Genomic DNA, 19,466 nt, shown 5'->3' on the forward strand with positions numbered 1-19,466 from the left:
TCTGTTACTATGAGATGAAGAGTGTATTTCAGGCTACACTGGCAGCTGAATAAATGCAGGTTACCTGCTGATGTATCCAGAGCCCTAAATTAAATATAATACTCAGGGTTTCTGACAGCTTCACTTTATGTTCCAGCCTCATTCACAACATGAGGGACTAAATTTTCTATTATTGCAGCCAGCAAGGTTCAATGGATCAATATGTCTAGCAAAGAATTAGATGTGTAATTGCACAATTGTTAGTGTTAGGAGGGGGCCCTCCCGCTGGATTCGATAGTCTTTTCCTTGGGAAGCAGTGATCTGTGCAGGAGAGAGGCTGTATCTGTGAGCACAGAATGAACTCTTCAGGGAAGTGCAGACCATCAGAAACCTCATCATCTTCAGCTTTAAAATAACAGTGTATTTTTTTCGTGGCTAGTATCTTCTCTGTAGTATATACAGCAACACATCTACTTGATCTCTTTCCATGCAGAAAACCTTACCAAAACACATGTTCCTGAGCAGGATGCCTGAGAGGGATGGGTGAGCAGTCAACAACACCTGACAGATGGGAAGAGTGCAGCTGAGCATGAGAAGCACAGACCCAAAGTCTGTAAGGCACCAGAGACACACCAGGCTGCTCTCGGCAAGCACCACAGACATCCTGTGTTAGCCAGACATCAACTGATTCTAGTCTGGGTGAGCCTTATAATCACAGAGTACGGCCAAGCACAGTGCCTTCTCTGATTGCAGGCTGCAAGCGTCAAATTAAGGTCTATCAGGTCTCCAGGTATCATGATGACAGATGGTAAAGTCTTGCTGGAAGTAATAACTGTATCAGTATTTCCCTTTAGCAGCTCTGTGGATTTGGCTTCCTGGTGTTTCACACCTCTCTGCATATGCCTTGTAGATCCATCACATTGTGTATTTTAATGTCTCTTTCAGCAGCTAGAAGAAGGGCTGAAAATGACCTTTTACTTTCTAGAAGTACTTTCATTTCCAGTGAGAGATTGGCTGTGGCTCAGATGAGGTTTCCCATCATTTTTGGAGACCTCATTCACTGAGGAGTTGCTCTTGAAGGGCCTGTCTGCACACTTGCTGTTAAACAGCATGAGAGTGTATATCACCAAGGCACAGAAGACAGGAAATGATTTCTGAATTACAATGGTAAATGATATAATATTGAAGAAAAGAACCCAAAATTTAGCACCTCACCTGCTATCAGTGTATCCTATCCAAAAAGGCACTCAGAGTGATAACAAAGATAGGGATATAGTCATTCTTTACTTCTGTTTATGAAGAAACAGCCTAGTTCTGTAGTGGAGAACTTTCCTTTTGAAAGGAAAAGAATGAGTCACCTTTTCCATTAAGAGTGCATTTGAGGTAATCTGTATGCAGAACTTATAAAACATCTCTTCACCTCCCTGAGACCAATGGAAAGCTGACAATGCAGCAGAAATTCCCCCAGTGCACAGTTATTAAACTGAACAGTAGAAGTACATTAATCATGTAAGTAGTAAGAGAATGAAAGGAAAGGAGTGGGATTATTACACACTTAAGATGGGATGAGAAATAAGGAAGATTGAGACCAAATACTAAACCAGTGTTTTGTCTCAAAAAGGCCATTAGGAAGATGATCAAGAGGGAAAGGATCAGCTGAGAATAAACAGAATGTTATATGTTTTATTGGAGGCAACACTTCAGCAGCTCACTGGGATGGGCTGGCAAGGCTGAGTAATTTCTACCTCCAAAATACGTGAAGAACTCACACAGGCGGAAAAGCAACAGCAGTTCTCTGGGAATGTTAATTTAAGGCTGCTGGCATATGACTGAAAACCAGCAAACCAGAGACAACTACTTCATCGAGCCAGGTGGCAAGGTCAGGCTTTGGCCTTGCACCAATCTTCCAATGCTGGGTCAAAGCACTTCTCCAAGCTTTCCTCTTCTTGGGAATGACCTTACTTTGCTCAGAGATGGGTCTCGTATAGAGGGGAGAAACTCAGGCTGCTGTACAGACTTAGTGACTGGAACAGAGCTCAGGCCCTCTGATTCTGCATTTAACCAGTATGGTGACAAAAGTATGGTAAATAGGGGAGTAAAGTTCCAAGGAATGTCTGACTCCTTGAAGTGTTGTTCCAATTGCTATGAAAAAATGAGTATAAACCAAAAACAAAGTGATAAAATGCACACCATGTTAAAACTGGTAAGCAGATGCTAGTTCAGTTTTCTGAGTGTCAATGATGCAGGAATGGACAGAAATCACATCCTGTTTTTATTCTGTAAGCTTCCAAGCCTTTTGGTTCCTGGTCACAAGTCCATTACAAGAATTTCTGAAGCACTGCTAATGTTAAATATTACTCTCTGGCAATAAAGGCAAGGAATATGCCTCTCATTTCTGTTTTGACATCTTTAGCATCGATTATTCAGGAAATAGAAGGGAAGGGATTTCTCCCTACCAGCCTCTAGGTGGGGTGCGATGCACACTGACTGCCAAGCCAGTCCCTCAGCCTGGCGCAGCAGCTGCACCCCGAAAACACTGCCCAGGCAGGAGAGCTTGTCTACAGAAACCATGAGTTAGGGACCATGTGGGAAAATGCTCAAAATTTATTTTCATTAGTCATTTGTTCCCAATAGCCTTGCTCACATCCTTGAGCACATAAGGCAAAGTTATATATGAAACTGATTTTCTCTTTCCAATTGTAAAAGAGATTCTGTGCCCTGTAAGGACATCATATGTATAAATGTTAGGAAAGCTAATCTAAAAACAAACAAACAAAAAAGGTGGTTCAGGTAAAAGGGAAAAATCTCTTTTTGAGCCACCTTGAAAAGCACATATAAATACCCTGGTGAAAAGTCTTCTGGTATTGACTTCCGAAGCCTGTAAAGCAGGTGGTTGTGTAACTCTTAGCATAGTGCATTTATCACAAGGCAAATGAAAGACATATCTCTGGATGGAAAATGACTGATAAATTAAAAGGCCTGTCAATATGACTCTTGATTTATGGATCTTCTGTCATGGTGAGCACTGTAGCATCTATGAGATCTCTTAAATTACATGATCACCTGTCACAAGGTCTCTCTTCTCTTTAATGTGGAAACCAAGTGTTCCTTTTTGTAGGACACAAGTGTCAGCTTATTGCTTAAATGTTCATGCTGCTTTGCTTACACTAGGAAAGGGCCAAGAAATGCACTTTGTATTTGAACATAACAGAATGGGTTGTGTGATGTTTTCAGACTCATTTATACAGGAAAATTTGCCAGCCTAGGTTTGGTGGAATAGCTATCTCCCTGCATGCTCTCTTTGAAGATACAGCAGATTTTTTTCCAGTTTAGTTCAAATCCTTTCCAAAAAGCCACATGCATTAAGTTAAAAAAGCAACTTAAGCTCCAGCATAGAATATTGTCTTGAGTAATCACACAGTTTCCCACTAGGAGAAACTCTTATCTCTTCTTGGAATTTATCCCGCAGGATCGCTTGTCCTTAGGACAGCTCTGTCTGCTGCTCAGGAAATTTTTATATTGAATAAAGCCCAACTGCAGCGCTGGTGAGTCAGAGACCAGTATGAGAGCTCTGTCATTGCTAAGTTAATTCCTCCATAGCTCTATAGTAATTACTGTTAATGATGTCAGCAAACCCTTTCTTCTTCTTTTTTTTCCAGCTAGGAAGTCATCTGCTTTATATTATGAATGCTGTGGTATATTGAAAGTGATGGGAAGTCAACTTTCTAATTTAAATAACCTATGCTTGGTCATGACCAGAACATCTGAATTCACATACAATGAATCCATCCTACACTGCTGCCCAAAGAGCTATTATCTAGCAGCTGAGTGCTGGAGATGAACTAATCCTGTTAATCCTTTGAGAAAAATTCCCAGTATGTGGTTTTTCCACTCAACAATGTGCCCAATGATAGCAACAGAGGAATGTACAAACAGCGTTTTTGGCACAAAATGTCAGACTTGAGATCCTCCCCTCTGTGGTGAGTGTCCTGTTTGTTGAACGCATCCTCTCTGGTCCTGAACAATGGCTGAGGTTCAATGGAAGCACCAGAGCAGAGGTGCCCTAACACGTACCCTGACTTATGAAACTATTCGCAAGTTGCACACCAGAACCTCCTACTTCTCCTGTGTTTTTTAATGACAGCAAATACCACTACAGTGCTTTGGGTTCTGTGCATTATGAGATGTGCTTGTAGTTCACCTACTAGTCCAGGCTGCTCAGGTCATGCACGTACAAGGACAGGCAATTTGTGAACCCTTGATGAATGTGAAAATCAACAGCAACCTAGAAGTTTAAACTTGAGAAGTCAGGTATTCAATATAATCCTTGATAAAAAGGAGTAAAATAAAAAAAAAAAGTTCGAGTCAGACATTGTTTCATTATTCACTGAAGGTACAGGTATGCCAAATTCAAACAATAAATGCCAGCCAGCAGTTCTGGAAAACACAAATTCCCACCCTTAATTAAGCATGTGAGCACACTCACTGGCATCAGCAGTTGGTCCCAAGCATATTTTAGTTTAGTTTGCTAGATAGCCCTGTGACACTGAAACAAGAAAACAAAATTGTTTTTCAAAACAGGTGAGTTACAATAAGGTAAATATAAAAAGATCAGGGAGATGCATGTTGCATAACTCCAGATTAAGGAAAATACGGAAGAAAAAAAGGAGATGTCAAAGAATTTCCAATGAATAATTTTACTTTTGTATTTCCAAGGGTGTTCTAAAACCACTGGTCAGCAAACAACTCTACCAGATTCCACAGTTTCCTGAATCGCAGTGTTTTATGGCAGAACCCTAAATACAAGTTGGTGAAGAAGTTAAACACCTTATAGCATTCTGTAATAATTAGGGGCTCTCTGAGTATCTCATTAATCATGTACTGGATTGTCCGGCACTTTGGAGAATGAGGGTAAGGGAAAGTACGATTTTGCCAGTGTTAAAGAAACCTGCCAACCTTTTAGTTAAGAAGTTCCAATTACTGTAAACATTGCAGCACACACATAACATTTAGGAAAAGACACACCTTTGAATAGAGAAGGTCTTTCTCTGACCAAGCTGTGTTAGAAGCAATGTTGACAGAGACATAACATTGAATGAATAAACTGAAAGTATAACTGAATTCCAGACTAAAGCTGAAGATACCTCCCTCTGCATTTACTCTTTTTGCTTTTCTCCTCTGGTGTCAATGCCCCCTATGCTGGGCAGAAACAGAGCAGAAAAGCTGGATGACTGTTTCTTCACCTTCTTAGAATAAAAAATAAGTCTTGTATCAGATGTTTCCATTTATCATAGTATGAATACATACACATTAGTAAGAAACATTTATCATTGCAACGCCTCCTTCCCTGTAAACTATATTCATATGTATCTTCTCTAAACAGACCTGATGAAGGTTGTTTTGAACTGTTTCTGTAGATGCTCAAGAGTTGAGGGCATCAGACAGCAGCCTTGCCAAAAAATGTTTATGTGCCGACAAAGCTGTCAAACACTGCGGACAGATGTTCAGTAATTACTCTCTGACTCCTCTGTGCAAGTCTACATGCACAGCATACATATTCAGTCCATGTTGCAGGTCAAACTGCATTTTGATAAGTATCTTGATAATTTTTTTCCATATCCCATTTTTTAGACTCTGAGGTCCCAAAACATAACATGGATCTTACTTCTTTTTCTTGCGATAGCTGTTCCTGGAAAAGCTTCCAGCGTTGCTGGCGGTGGGTCTCCCATTTCTCCAGCTGAGGGACCAAATTCTCCTGCCATTCCTCTTTCAGAAGCTCACATTCTCTTACAGAGAGGCCGGTCACCACTGGCAGGGTCTGAAGAAACAGCTCTGTCACCAACTCTTCTAAAGCATGGGAAGCTTTAGAGTACAGCTCCTAACAGAGAGACAAAGATGGACAGAGAGACAGAGGTGACAAAGTGAACCCTCGGACCTTTGGAGCTCTTTCAGTATGTCTCCATGATGCCAAGTGAGGGAACCATGTGAATGCACTGAGCCACTGACTGACCCCTGGAGCTAAAATCCAGTGCCACTAAGCCTTGAGTCAAAAAAACAGGCTTTGTAGATGAAACAACTTAAAATGTTTTGGTTCAAGGCACACAGGGCATTTAAAATGCAACCGCGGCATGAGCACATGAGACCCTGAATCCTAACTGTTGCTTGCATGCAACTGCAGTATAAAGAATATCTTGTTTTATTGGCTATGGCGATGTGTTATAAAAATGATTATTTTGAAAGCTGCTGTGGAAACAAACCAGTGTAGCACAGCACCTCATAGACACATTTTCACAGGTGCTGATAGGAAATGAAGAAAGAAGGAACAGCAAAAAGGGACAGTATGGCTTTCAGTTAGGCAAAACTGACATACACCATGGCAATAGTTGGCACTTCAAAATATGACATTCTTCAGTGCCTGAAGAATAGAATTATTAAAATTCATCCTCATGCAGAACAGTTTCAAGCCTAGGAAAACAAACATCTTCTGGTGGTTTTAATAAAACTAGTCCCATATGAGCAATTTTCAATGGCTGAGGCTGTTTCACTTACAAGAAGTGTTTGGGAGATTTAGTCAGATCCAAGCTAAAAACTCTGTTCTAATTTCACTGTCAAATACACAGTGGTGATAGGAGCTGTGTTGGCAAACTTGCTAGAATTTAATTCCTGGGGAGAAGGAGTAGGGGCAGGTAGCTTTCCCCAGCTGAAAAGAGGAAACAAAAACACATTGGAAAGGTCATGTGGATACTGCAGTACTTCAGCAGAATGAAGAGCTATTTTTGTGTGAGATCCACATGATCTTACCAGTCCAAAAATCTTTCTTGCCTAACTGGGCTTGTTTTCATTACAATCCGCGTTAACTCTCCTGAAAACACTTACATTTCTTTCTTTTCTTTAAAACACAGATAATATTTTTAAAACTCCTTTAGGCATCTGTGTTACACGTCATCTTCTAGCTGTTGCCTTCCTTTAAATACAGGTTTAATTACAATTTATTAGGTGATCAAAATCTAGAACCTCTCAGTAGAAACACAGAGATATTTATCTAGATGTCAAATACGTTTGTCTGCAGCTCATAGACGTGAAAAGTCTAGTGGATTTGGGTTTTTTTGGGGGGTATAAACTGCTATAATGTACTATTATGTAAGAGCCCATTCCAACTGCTAGATGTTGAATCATAAAACAGAAAATAATATTAAAAAGAAATAAAAAAACCCCACAAAAAACCCAAAAGAGGATGTTAAATTGTGAAGTCAAGAATGCAGAAATAAAGAAAGATCAGAACTTAGGTTGCATGTGAAATATAATTCTGTGCCCCTATGATGATAAATTTGGGGCTTGTGTACTGTTTCTACAGGACCTTTATCTGTTCCATTTTTAGGTTTAAGAATACTCTTTGAACAAATTGATTTCATAAAAATAGTTAGTATTTCTCATTTATTATAAAATATACAAGTTGTGCACTGAATACTAAATTATTATTTTTCTCCTATGATCCCTCTAGGATGCTAATCACCATATTAATTAGCTGTTTCACAAACAATAAATAGCTTAACAGCTCCCTGCTGTAACCTCTTCTTATGGATAAAATTGAGGCATGATACTATAAAACATGTTCACTACACCTTTGAGATGAGTTGTCTTGACCCTTTCCACTCTCTCACCTGTTTAAAGCAGGCAGGAATTTCAGAATCCAGCTTCCACTGGCTTTCTTTAACCTTAAAGTGTTCTGAATTCTTGCAAAATGGGCTATAGCTTTCTGAAACTGGGCATTGGGCGTAAGTATGAGAATTAGCAGGCGAAGACTCAACAATTGGATACCTCATTTCTGATAACTCTTCTCCCACTCCTAGCGATTGCCCACAATCTGGACATGACAGTATCACTGGCAGAGCATTGCTACACAGGTGCATCCTATGCTGAAGGATTGATTTTCCCTACTCCTCAATTTTTATAGTCCCTGTTACAACTAAAGGGAGGATTTATAGCATCCTAATCATCTATGTAGTTGTGGGCCTGGCTTAGCTTGGCAAAAGCAATGCAAAATGGTTTGCCTGAATTTTCTCTTCCACTGCTATTTATTTTAGAATTCAAGTTTCCAACTTCTCAGATTTAACATAAGCTCAAATATCCTATGTTTCTAATCTTCGCATCCCATACAACATTTAAAGAAAAATTGCTCTATCTCAGTAAACCATCTCTTCTTTGAGCTTTACCAGCCTTTCAGGACAAGTTAATTCTCCTGCCTTTACTGGGTGTTCAGTGATATAAGGATTTATATTGAGTCTGAAATAGTTCATAAGCAGTCTAGAGGAGTCTGTGGCATTTCTATTGCAATCTCAAAAGATCTCAGGCAGGGTGTTAAGGAAGTCTATTCTTAAACAATGACAGCTAAATCCCTTTGGAACACATTTAGCTGTAGAACTGATAGCATTTCCCTGGCATGCTCACAGGTCTGTATTATTATTTACTAGGAAATATTTTGCACAGAACAAAAAGATGGTATTTTGTTACTTGATGTTGTGCTATTTTGTTCAAAGATCCAGTGAACAGAATTCTGTGTGTATTCTCTGCAGCTTCAAATTATACTGTATACTTGCCTTTGGCACTACCACAGTGGGTACACAGTTACTCAGGAAAAATGTGACTAGGTCCTGTTCCCACTAAATTACTTACCTATATCACCTCATTAACATGATGGGCCAAATTCTATGGACATCAGACCCCAGGCAGTCCTTGCATGCCAGACCCTAACAGGACAGAATGCTGTACCCACAGGCCATACCACAGGGAGGATACAATGGCCACGCTGTTTAACGCAGCGCTCGAAAAAGCACAGTGGAACGGCCTTTCAGAATTTGGTAGGGGAAATACAAGTCTACATTTAGGAAGGATTACAGATGTGATTGAATTCTACCCAAGCAACTCAAGCTAACAAAATAGTTCAAAACTATTTGTACTCTAAGGAATGTACTTCATCTCAAACAGCAATAAAGTCTGTCCGTGAGCAGGGATGGCACATTACATATTATAAAAGTTATTTTCCACAGGAAAAAAAGGAAAATCATTACAAAATCCTATATTGCTTCCAGGATCTTATTTTTGGATGAGAACCCCTACAAAATATTTCTTACAAGCTTCCTGATATGCCACCTCTTGTTTTTAGGGCTTTGACTTAATGAAATTTATTCAAATTGATTCCATTAATAGAATAGCTGATTGCAGTGAATGAATGAACCTGTTTGTAGTACCTGGCAGTCAACCTCAAAGCTTTTAAAAAAATCCCTAGAGAAATTCATCAAGCATAAAGAAATACCAGAGGGTATGCGCAGAAATAAAATGGGCTCAGATTAAAATGCTGAGTGCATCTGAATTACAAACAAGGCAATAAATATATAATTTTGTCAAAAACCAGGGGAAATACACAGCTTATCAGATTTCACTCAAACACAAAAAACAATATTAATGCTCCCCGTTCAAACCTAAATGATAAAAAGGTTCCTACATGTAGATGAGAATAAAGCGAATAGTGAAACTGTGAAGCAGGAAAATGCATTTAGAAAGGCTGTAGTTTATTTTCCATGCCAGCCAATAAGTAGCATGTACTATCTCAAAGAGGCAACTGCACAGTTATTCGGTAACTTGTGACACAAAATCATTTCATTAAAGGACTTAAAATATCTGATCAAAGTTGTAGAACACTCTGCCTGTGCCTCCAGAAGCTCAGTGGCTAGCACACTTGTTTAGGAGGTAAGAGACTCATCTCTCAACCCATACTGTATCTTTCTAAGGACAGGGATTCAATACTCAGGCCATGCATCCCTAAATACACCAAAAATTCTTGACATTGGACACACAAACCACTGGCCACTAGAAGATACATCACATACATGCAGAAGATACACTCACACTAAATGGGGAAAAGCTGATTGCATGTACTTCTTTATTCCACATGAAGAATTCTGGAATGCCAACTGGAGAATGAAAACACTACTCTGCTTTTAAGCATCCTGACATTAATAAAACACAATGACACTGAAGCTGTCCTTAGCACAAGGTAATAAAAAAGCCCCACTGCTTGATTTCCATGCATTTAAAATGGAGGTTTATTGAAATTTCAGTCATTGTAATTTTGCCCCCTTACTGGTCCTTGATTTCTTCAGGAGGCAATTTAATTTCTGTTCTCCCTTTTAACAAATATGCCTTTGTAGACAAGGTTATGTCCTTTATTAGATCTAACTATTAACAAATTGTGAATCCATACAGAGGTAAAATAAATTTTCTTATGTAGTAAGACAAGAAGAAAACTTCAGAATAAAGGCTATCGCTATCAGATCGGCTTTGATTGAAATGACCAGATAAAATTCAATAGTGCCCACACTCAGGACTAGAATGAGCTCACATGGTAAGTCTTCACAGATTTAATCTATCAGGTGATGTTGTCTTTCAGCCTTTTTGGGTTAGTCATGGGGCTTAAAAACTTCAAAAGTGAGGCAGAGGTGTCTTGATAAGGATTTCCACCTGCAACAAACTCTAGGTGATTCACCTTGAAAAGATGCTAGCTTTTGGTACCCAAAAATGCAGTCCACTGTATGAAAAGCATCCCTAACCACATCTCATGTTAATGAAATTAAATAAGGAAAGTAATGAAAGAGTAAGTCTCTGAGAACCTGTACTTTTTGTCAAAAATATTTTTTTCACCCTTTTATTAACAAAGGAAAAAATCAAATACTTTCTTCAACTTCACATTCACGTTTACCTATTCATAGAATATTTATTGCCTTGCCCATTGATAACTTAATAGCTTTTAATCTAAATTCCTGTGCCTTTCATTCCTGTGTCAAGTCAAATGAAACAACATTCTGGTGAACTGCTATCAGCAAAGGGGAATTACAAATGACAATAAATTGTGGTTTTATGGGTTCGAAGCTAAGACTGAGGAAAAAGAACTATCTTACCAAGCACTACGTAATTCCTAGCCATTAATTGATTTCCTTTGTGCAATCTGCATGTCTGTTTTCTTAATAATGAGCTGTTAACCACCAACCTCTTTTCATTTCTCCTTTCCTTACTGAAATATATGGATAGTTCACAAAAAAAAAAAAAAGGAGGGAAAAGATTAAAGGTTGGTGAATATCTGGTGTGCTAAACTTGAGACAGACTCGTAAGGAGACAGCCATTATTCTTTTCAAGAGATCATGAGAAACAGAACAGGATATAATGTGGCAGGGGTGGGTGCTGTGTTTTGGCTGCCATGTAAAAGAAAGTTCTGGTAAAAACTTTGCAATCGAAAAGTTACCCAAGCCAGTACAAAACTGTTACTGCAGCACAACATCCCTTGTATGTGGGATAACTCTGCAGACCGTGTTCATGAAAATATTAGGCTGAGCCATTCAATCAGCTCTGCACAATTCTTCGTTCAGTTATGACATACTATGATAATCAAAATCATTTCTCAACATGAACTTTAAAAATTAGTTATGGAGCCTGTGTCGAGACACAGGCTATTCACCTACTGCGCACTATTCCAATCCACTAGTGCGGCTGAAAAGTCCTACACTATCCTCCAAATATAACTCATTCATTCACTTCAGGCATCAGCAGATTCCATTGACCTTGGTTAAATCATTTTAATTGATTTATTCATGTGTACACAAAACAAACCTACTCAATTATTCTGTGCAAACACAGTCAGCTTCCAGATCATTGAATTTTTACATATTTATTCACCAATTTGGATAATTCTTTGATGCACTGTAGCACTACAGTCTTTCATAGTGCTAGAGGGTTATATAAATCTATCTTGATGAACTCACAATCTGTTCAAAAGGGAAAAAAAATATAAAAATTAAAAAGGCATAGAAATTTGAGAAGGGCTTATAAGAACACCATGAGAATAAGGTTAGGATCTTCTTTCACAAAGGAGTGCCACTTAGAGGTAGTGACATCTTCTGTCCTCAGGATATTCATTGGTTTCCTATTCAGTCACATCATGACCTTTTCCTTATATTTTAACATCACCTCTTGCATTGAGATCATCTTTCAATTTACTCATGAAACTAAGTGTGTTAGGCTAGCTGCCCTGCTTGCTTATACCAGGACAAACCAAGGTAGCTGTGGAAATGTCAAGTTGTTCTAGTGCACAACTGACAGAGGAACTCTTTACCACATAGAAGCCTTTATTACATAGAGGAGCTTGCCAGGTCCTTTTTCCTTGAAGAAAACCCCAGTGCAATGGCCTTCAAATATAGCAGCCAAGGACCATGAACTCAGGGTGATGGCAAGGCACTTGTGCTTCTGTGCTTGGTTGAGTGAGTTTGTAAGGAGCTCAACCCTTGGGAATTTTGTACTGGCTGTCTTCCTAGAGGATTTATTCTGCTCTGTCTACAGTGCAAGCTTTGATACAGTACTTAAATGTGGGTGGATGGTCTTGAAAGCTGACATAGAATGGAGGCACCTGTATGCTCCAAGACAGTTGCTTTGAAAGCTGCTCTAAGCAGAAGGCGTGCCTGAGAATGGGACCTCATTCTGTAAGACCTAACTTCAGCTTACTGGATATTACACATCTCTCTAACACTGTGCTGTTACAGTACATGAACTTACTGGATATTACTCAAAATGGTCATCTGTCTGATTCAACATGGCTGTTTTTTACTTGGATATTGGTGTTTATCTTATAAATTGCAATACTGATGGATGAAATTCTTGGCCATGGAAAAAAAACACCACCACACTGAATTCCCCTTTTGGTTTGGGTTCTGTTGCCATTAATCTAAAAAGTGTGTTGTGATCTACTCCAGTTCTGGGGGTTTCCAACCAGAGTCAAGATGGCAATGGGTACAGAAGCAGGAACTTGCCTGGAACCAAATATCCTGTGAGTACTGGACAATACTAGATTGTTCAGCCCAGAAGAAATGTTATTTTTTAATCCTTGGCCAACAGAGAGTATGAGCTACTTGGAAGAGGGGGCATATAAGATGCTATTGCTAAATCTTGGTTATGGAGAAATTGGGATTGAGATAACACTTTGCTTCCTCTTGAATTTAGGTAATTAGCTCCTACTAAAACATCTCAGTTTCATTTCCCTTAAATGCAACAACTATTTGACTTCTGTGTATGAAAGAATAAGTACTTTGTGCAGTTTTCCAAGGCTAATTTTCATTTGCAACAAAATAAAAAATGGACTGAACTCTTAAATGTTTAATTACTTCTAGTTCTTTCCACTCTTACTGTGTTTACAAATGTATGAATGCATCTTTTTAAAATGTCTTAAGTCTATCTTTGGATGTCTTATGGACCACAAGCTGAGGAATATTCCTCCAAGCATCTGTGGAGTATGCCAGGGTGACTTCAGAGAGTTTCACTCAGTGTTTTCAGTAATATTGCTAAGCTTCCACTTCTACTGGAATAATAAAAAAGCAATAGAACAGACCACTACTACTAATGGTGAATTTGTTTTCTTGCTTTCTAACTTATTTAGTAACACACATTTGCACTCAGGAAATATGGAGATTAAACATTCTATTGTTCACTTAACCAAATCTTTAATTTAACCTTTTCCTTGCTTGTGGTAGAACAGAAACAGCTGAGTCCAAGCCTTCAAAATGTGAGCAGCCAAATGACTATCAGTTAAGCTTCAGGGAGTGCAGACCTTCTGGAATGACAACACCGAGCTTTGCAGTGTTTGCAGAAGTGCCCAAACCAGCTGGTTCTACAAAGAGCCTGGTTCAAACCCAATAGGGACATAGGTCTTGTAGCACAGAGTTGACTTTTGCCATGTGAGGCTCGCTGATACCTGGATGGTTAGTCTAATGTCTGCTTGTTTAGGTCTCCCTGATCTGCAGTCACACCACTGCAATGTGGAGTATCTCAAATCCCTGTTGCCTTCCCACATGTATCTTGCCATCTCCACCGGTAGCAGTACCTTCTCTTTAGCAGAAAGCTGGAGCAACTAAGTGAAGGGACAAAGTCCTGCTGCCCAGGGAAAGGCATCTGTTTGGCCAAGCTGCACTTCTGCTCTGAAAGTGTGGTGGAGCAGAGAGAAGTAAAGGCATTGTGTTTGTGAGATGCACCTCCTTCCCTTAAGAGCAAAACTGCTTCTGCTTTTATGCCCCAGGTAACAGAAAACAAGTGTAACTACTGCACTTTCCTCAGCTGTAGAAGTCAGAACAGTCCCATTTACCTAAAGTGTGGATATGCTCATGTGTATTTTCTCTTCTTTCTAGCTTCCAAGGTATATTCAAAACCAGCCTCCTCTCTTAAAACAGTCTGTAGTATTCTGTATTTAGGGCTAAGGGGAGAAATTGCAGTTGTTCATTATGTTCAATATCACAGTAAAAATATTTTATTACAGGAAGAAAGGTGGAAATTAAGATTTGTGGACCCTCATTCAACAGCTGCCAGTTGGATCACAGTACTTGCAGTTTTTCATGTCTGGCAATATTTGTTTGGGTCTAGTCATAAGGGAGCAGTTTTAATATGGAATATAATGGTTTAGACCTGGGTGAATTGGCAGAGTTCAAGTTTGTGCACTTCTCCTGGCAACCTGGCAATTCTAGAAAAACATAATTTACCCCAACCAATTTTTCTTTAACGGGAAAAGCGGGAAAGTAAATTTAGCTAACAGTGATGAAAGGAAGAGGATTTTCAATCTGATCTTTCTGTCACTAAAACAGAATACACAATAAAGGAAAGCAATATAATTTCACAAATGAGGCGGAACTGCACAGAGTAAAAAAAAGTTTGGTCTCCAGAGACTTCATGTGAATAGAGGAAGGGAGTAACTGGAGAAGTTAGTAACTGGACAATGAACTGTGTGCAGTAATATCAGCATATGTGTTGACTTTTCTTATATTAAATAACTTTGTACAATTAATCTACTCTGATTCACTGGCATATCATTCCAAGAATACTTTTCTCTAAAGCAGTATTTTTCAAATATTCTGTTGTTTGCACTATTACATAAAACAGTTGCCAAACTATTTGTTCTAAATACAGTGCCTTTTTTTTTTTAAATCAATTGAATTTGAAAAAGTGCATGTGGACGAGTGCTAATTAACATTGCACGGGTATATTATCATTAGGTGATAGGGACCACAAGTTTCCACAACATCCTGATCTGGTCATAATTAATCGTGACAAGGATCCTGTTGAGCTGAAAGTGATTAGTTCCAGCCTAATTAAAGGTCACTGCTGACTGCAGTTTTGGGCTTCATCAGATAGATCATGCTATCTTATTTTTTCATTACAGACAGAAAATAATTAAAAGATGACGCAAAAGCATAAAGCATCATATTTTCCACATCAGTAGCAAAAAGAAGTGTAACACTATTACTTACACTAAAGATCTGAACCTGTTTCAGGGAATTAACTAGAGTAAAAAAAATTTCTCTGAGAGGAAAAGAGATGAAAAGACTATTTTTGGAGATGTAGTGAAGTTTACTAAGAATAGTATCATCCCACCATGATGTAGAAGAGATAATTATGCTACACAAATGAAGTCTCCCTCCTGGTAGTAATACCAGATGTTGTATGCCCTCAACATTATTGTAGCCTTGTCAGCCACCCAGGCAGCACGTTTTGGCAGACCAGGCAGGCATTTTCTGACTAATATGAGGTTAAGAAACATGCTACTGTGGAAGATTGTCCATCTTCTGGTTTGCCAACCTAGCCTCCTGGAGCTGCCATGATCTTTCCTGCAATTCCCCAATCATCCCCAAGGCCTGACACTGTGTAAGGGGGTTAGAGGGTCTTCAAAATTAATTTAACAAATGACATTTATCACCAGAAGTGGCACCTTGTAGAGACTGGCAACAGCCTCTGTGCTCTCGCAGTCATCCTCCTCCTCCAGTTCCCACTGTGCTTGCTGATGTTTTTCTATCAGCTCATGGTAAGCCTAAAAGAAACATAATAGGTATATTTAAATCTTTGAAAAGGTTTGGATACCTTCTTGTGATCCTTCCCTTTCCTTCCTTGACACCCTTCTCATATACTCTTCAACTCATAGACTCTTCAACAGTAATTGTTTATCTAGAACAGTGACTCAGAGGGAAATGAAACTTGCCTTACCACCTTAATTTGAGCATATCCAGTCTTGAGCATAAAACTCCTCAACCTCAGCAATTTGGGGTTAAATAATATGGACCTATTACTGCAAAACATGTAAAATTATCTGATTGGAAATCTGCTTTACGGCGTATGAGAATCACATCATAGCTGGTACTATGAGGTGCAGAACAGCCATCAGATGTCACCATCAGACAGCTGAGTTACAGCTGTATCACTGTACAGGACTTTTGCACTACGGTTGGTCACCATGCCCCATGGTGGTTACTAAAAGGATGATCTATGACTTGGTCCTGACTTGGTCCCTGATCACAGTTTTAAGAGGGGTGCAATTTTTTTCTTCAAGTGAGGAGTGTGACTGTGGATGTGTTGGTAGGCCCATGGAAGACTGAATTTCACAGACACAGACTACCTCAATCTGTAGACTAATGAGTAGTCATGTACAGAAATATTTCATGTTTTGATTTAAATTGCCAAGTGTTCTCTTACACTCCCATGGTAAATATGGCTTTCTTAATTAGGTGTATCAGTAGAGCTCTTCTAAAGAGCACCAAAGTGCTCACAAACTCTTCATGCACAGATCATTCTTGTGGAGGTAGACTTAAAAATTCACACTTCTCATGGAATCACAGTTTACGACAGAATTTGACAAGTTAACTGTAATAATGTGTATGTCCACTGTGGGTAGGCTGAGCCAGACTGGGTTATTGTAACTGGCACTTTATAGTTTGTGTGCTTCACCTCATCATTTCTGTATTCTCTGCCAGTAAAAGACAAAATTAAAATGCTCCTTTTCCAGTGGAAACATAGATGAAGCAGACAGGGACTCTAACCTTTACTGTATTATAAAAAAATCACAGCTGCAGCAATTAAATCAATACCAGCCAACTTCTGTTCAGAAGAAACGGATGTGAAGAAAGTTCATTGGAAAATCCACCTTAATAATTGCCAACCACTTAAAATTCAGCAGAAAGGTCAGTTACTGCCAAGGCTGCTACCACGGTGGTGTGAGTCCCTTGATGAGGTGGGGGGGGGAAAGGCAGAGAAGAAAAGTATTTTTGATGGTTAAAACTCTGGGTTTAGGGTCAGGCTTTGGGATCAACTCCTTCACTGCTGAGCTGGCTGTGAAACCATGAAACACGTTTAAAATAGCTCTTCAATGCTGAGGGGACAGTTCCCACAAAATAATTAATAGACTATTTAAGTCAAACCATGGAAGCTGCACAAATATACAAATTTTTCTTATTCTTGAAAGAGTCTCTGCACTCAAGATCCCATCTGTTCCAGGACAAAAGACTCTCCCACCATGGCAGCAGAAAGGCTTATATTTTTGACTTTTATAATTTGCACACAGACATTTCATAATACTAAGAATCAACTGTGTTCTGTCCTGCACCATGAAGTGCAAATTGCCCCAACCTGCTCAGCTTGTCATAAGCAGATTGTTAGTCTACATTTTAACTAAGTGTACTCATTAGCTTTCTAAGGTGTACAGAACACAGCATTGTAGGGAAGAGGTCTTAATACAAAATTTCTAAGCTTTGTTGAATGAACCTGGATGTGTCTGAGACCTGTGACGTGTACAAGGAAAATACACTCACAAGTGCTCAGTGGCTACAAAAATGTGTGCTAGAATTATTTGTCTCAAGTTATAAAAAGCCAAAGATATGAAAAGTGCTCTACGGTTTTAAAGTGCCTGAAACATTTTGCTTTGAAGTGAGGTGTTGCCAGGCAGGTATGCATACAAAACCAGTAACTGCATTATCCAATTCATACAATATAATTAAAGAACGTGGTCCTGCAGTACAAAATTGCGGTGTTAAGATCAATAGATTTTGAGTTTGCTACAGCTGGAATTTGGGTCTTCTCATACAGTAATTTTATCTAAGTTATTAAATTTCACCAATACTTTAGTGCTTCTGGATGTAACCACTTTCACCTTAAATTATTTCTTTCCATGAAAACTGAGGATTGATTTTCTTCTTTAATTCTTAATAGCTTGGGTCTGCAGTTCTCAGCAGTTATAGGAGTTTTGCACTCAGCATTTATAGCTAAGAACTCTGATTTTTTACGTACATTATGAACAATAACAATAGATCTCTATAGAAAATACAACCAAGAAAATATTACACTGGCCATTGCATACCATATTAAATTATCAATTGCAAAACTTCTCTAAGGCATCTTGCCAGAGATCATAATGAGGTTTTCCTCTACTTCTGTGAAATTTGATAGTCTTTTGAGGCTTGGTAACCTCACTCACAGAAAAGCAATTAGATCAATGCAAACTATTTTCCTCTGTAATGCAGGCCAGATACTTTCCTGCAGAGATTTTCTGTATTGACGCAAACATATAGTATCTAAGTAAAAGATGTCTTCTACAAAACATGCAATCTTGCATTAACCCCCTTAGCATTCTCTTCCAATGCAAAAAGACCAACACTGGAGGAAAAGTCTCTAGGCAAGCAAGCCTAGGCAACAGGGGTTCTGACACTGTCCACCTGTGCTACCGCACATGATTCTCAGAAAGAATCAAAATTCCCAGTTTTATGGAACTGGGAGAAATTTGCAGTATATTTGGCCTTAAAGAACAGTGAAAACAGGCTTTTACTTGCTCACCTTGAGAAAATTATGAACATCTTCATTAAGAAAAGTTTTACTAAGGAGACTCTCTTGTTCAGCTTCCTGTCTGTGTTTAAACTCTTCCTTCTTCTTTGCACGGCACTCCAGTCGTTTCAAGATCAGGTCTTTACTTTGCTGCATACATTCTGGAACATAAACCATGAACAATTATGTACCACAACTCCACAGGGAGAAAGCAGCATCTGCTGCTGTCACACAACATAAGCTCGTGGAAATCTGTTAGTGAGTGAAATAGACAAGTAATTACCATGCAGGGTTTGAAATTTGCTTCTTACCCTGATGGTCTTTTTAGATGTGAACTTTTAAGTCATTACATGGCACTTAAATCTATCGGGTTTTTGGATTGCTACCATCCTGCACCCTCCCTTTCACTGGTGCTGCTGCTTATGCTAAGGTAGTGTGTTAGTTCAAAGAAACAGATTCCCTCCTGCAGCATCCCAAACCTCCCTCCACTGCTTCAGGAAGGTCCACAAGTGGCTCATTACTTATTTGCAGATATGCAAATGCTGCTGCAAGGACAGGGGCAGTAACATATGGCAGGGAGAAAAGGTCTAAAGCAGTGCTAGTTTAAACTAGCTTGCACTGGCATGCAGCCATACTAGGCTTCCAAAGTGACTTATCCAAGAACCTGCAGCAAAAGTTGTCAAGGTCCCTGTATGAAATATTGAAATATTGAAGTACTGTGAAATATTTGGGACTAAATTCCTCCACCTTTCATCCCCCCTATAGCTCTAAGTGATTTATATATTCATGAGTCTATCTGGACCCTGGGCTGTTGAGTG

At 39.1% G+C, this 19,466-nt stretch overlaps 1 protein-coding gene across 4 annotated transcripts in view; it reads right to left on the reverse strand.

Annotated features, from left to right (window-relative positions):
* EVC (EvC ciliary complex subunit 1) overlaps positions 1 to 19,466 on the reverse strand; it is a 51,096-nt gene that overhangs the window by 14,391 nt on the left and 17,239 nt on the right. For 3 of the 4 annotated variants that reach the window (XM_027686376.1, XM_027686378.1, XM_027686375.1), the window contains 3 exons: positions 18,661 to 18,809; positions 15,773 to 15,871; positions 5,645 to 5,857 (listed from right to left, as the gene is read on the reverse strand). In XM_027686376.1, coding sequence (XP_027542177.1) covers positions 5,645 to 5,857; positions 15,773 to 15,871; positions 18,661 to 18,809 — 461 coding nt within the window. The remainder of the gene's footprint in view (positions 1 to 5,644; positions 5,858 to 15,772; positions 15,872 to 18,660; positions 18,810 to 19,466) is intronic. The other variant, XM_027686377.1, reaches the window with a different exon arrangement.

Source organism: Neopelma chrysocephalum, unplaced genomic scaffold (assembly GCF_003984885.1).
Source record: "Neopelma chrysocephalum unplaced genomic scaffold, ASM398488v2 Primary Assembly neopelma1_71, whole genome shotgun sequence".
NCBI classification, from domain to species: domain Eukaryota; kingdom Metazoa; phylum Chordata; class Aves; order Passeriformes; family Pipridae; genus Neopelma; species Neopelma chrysocephalum.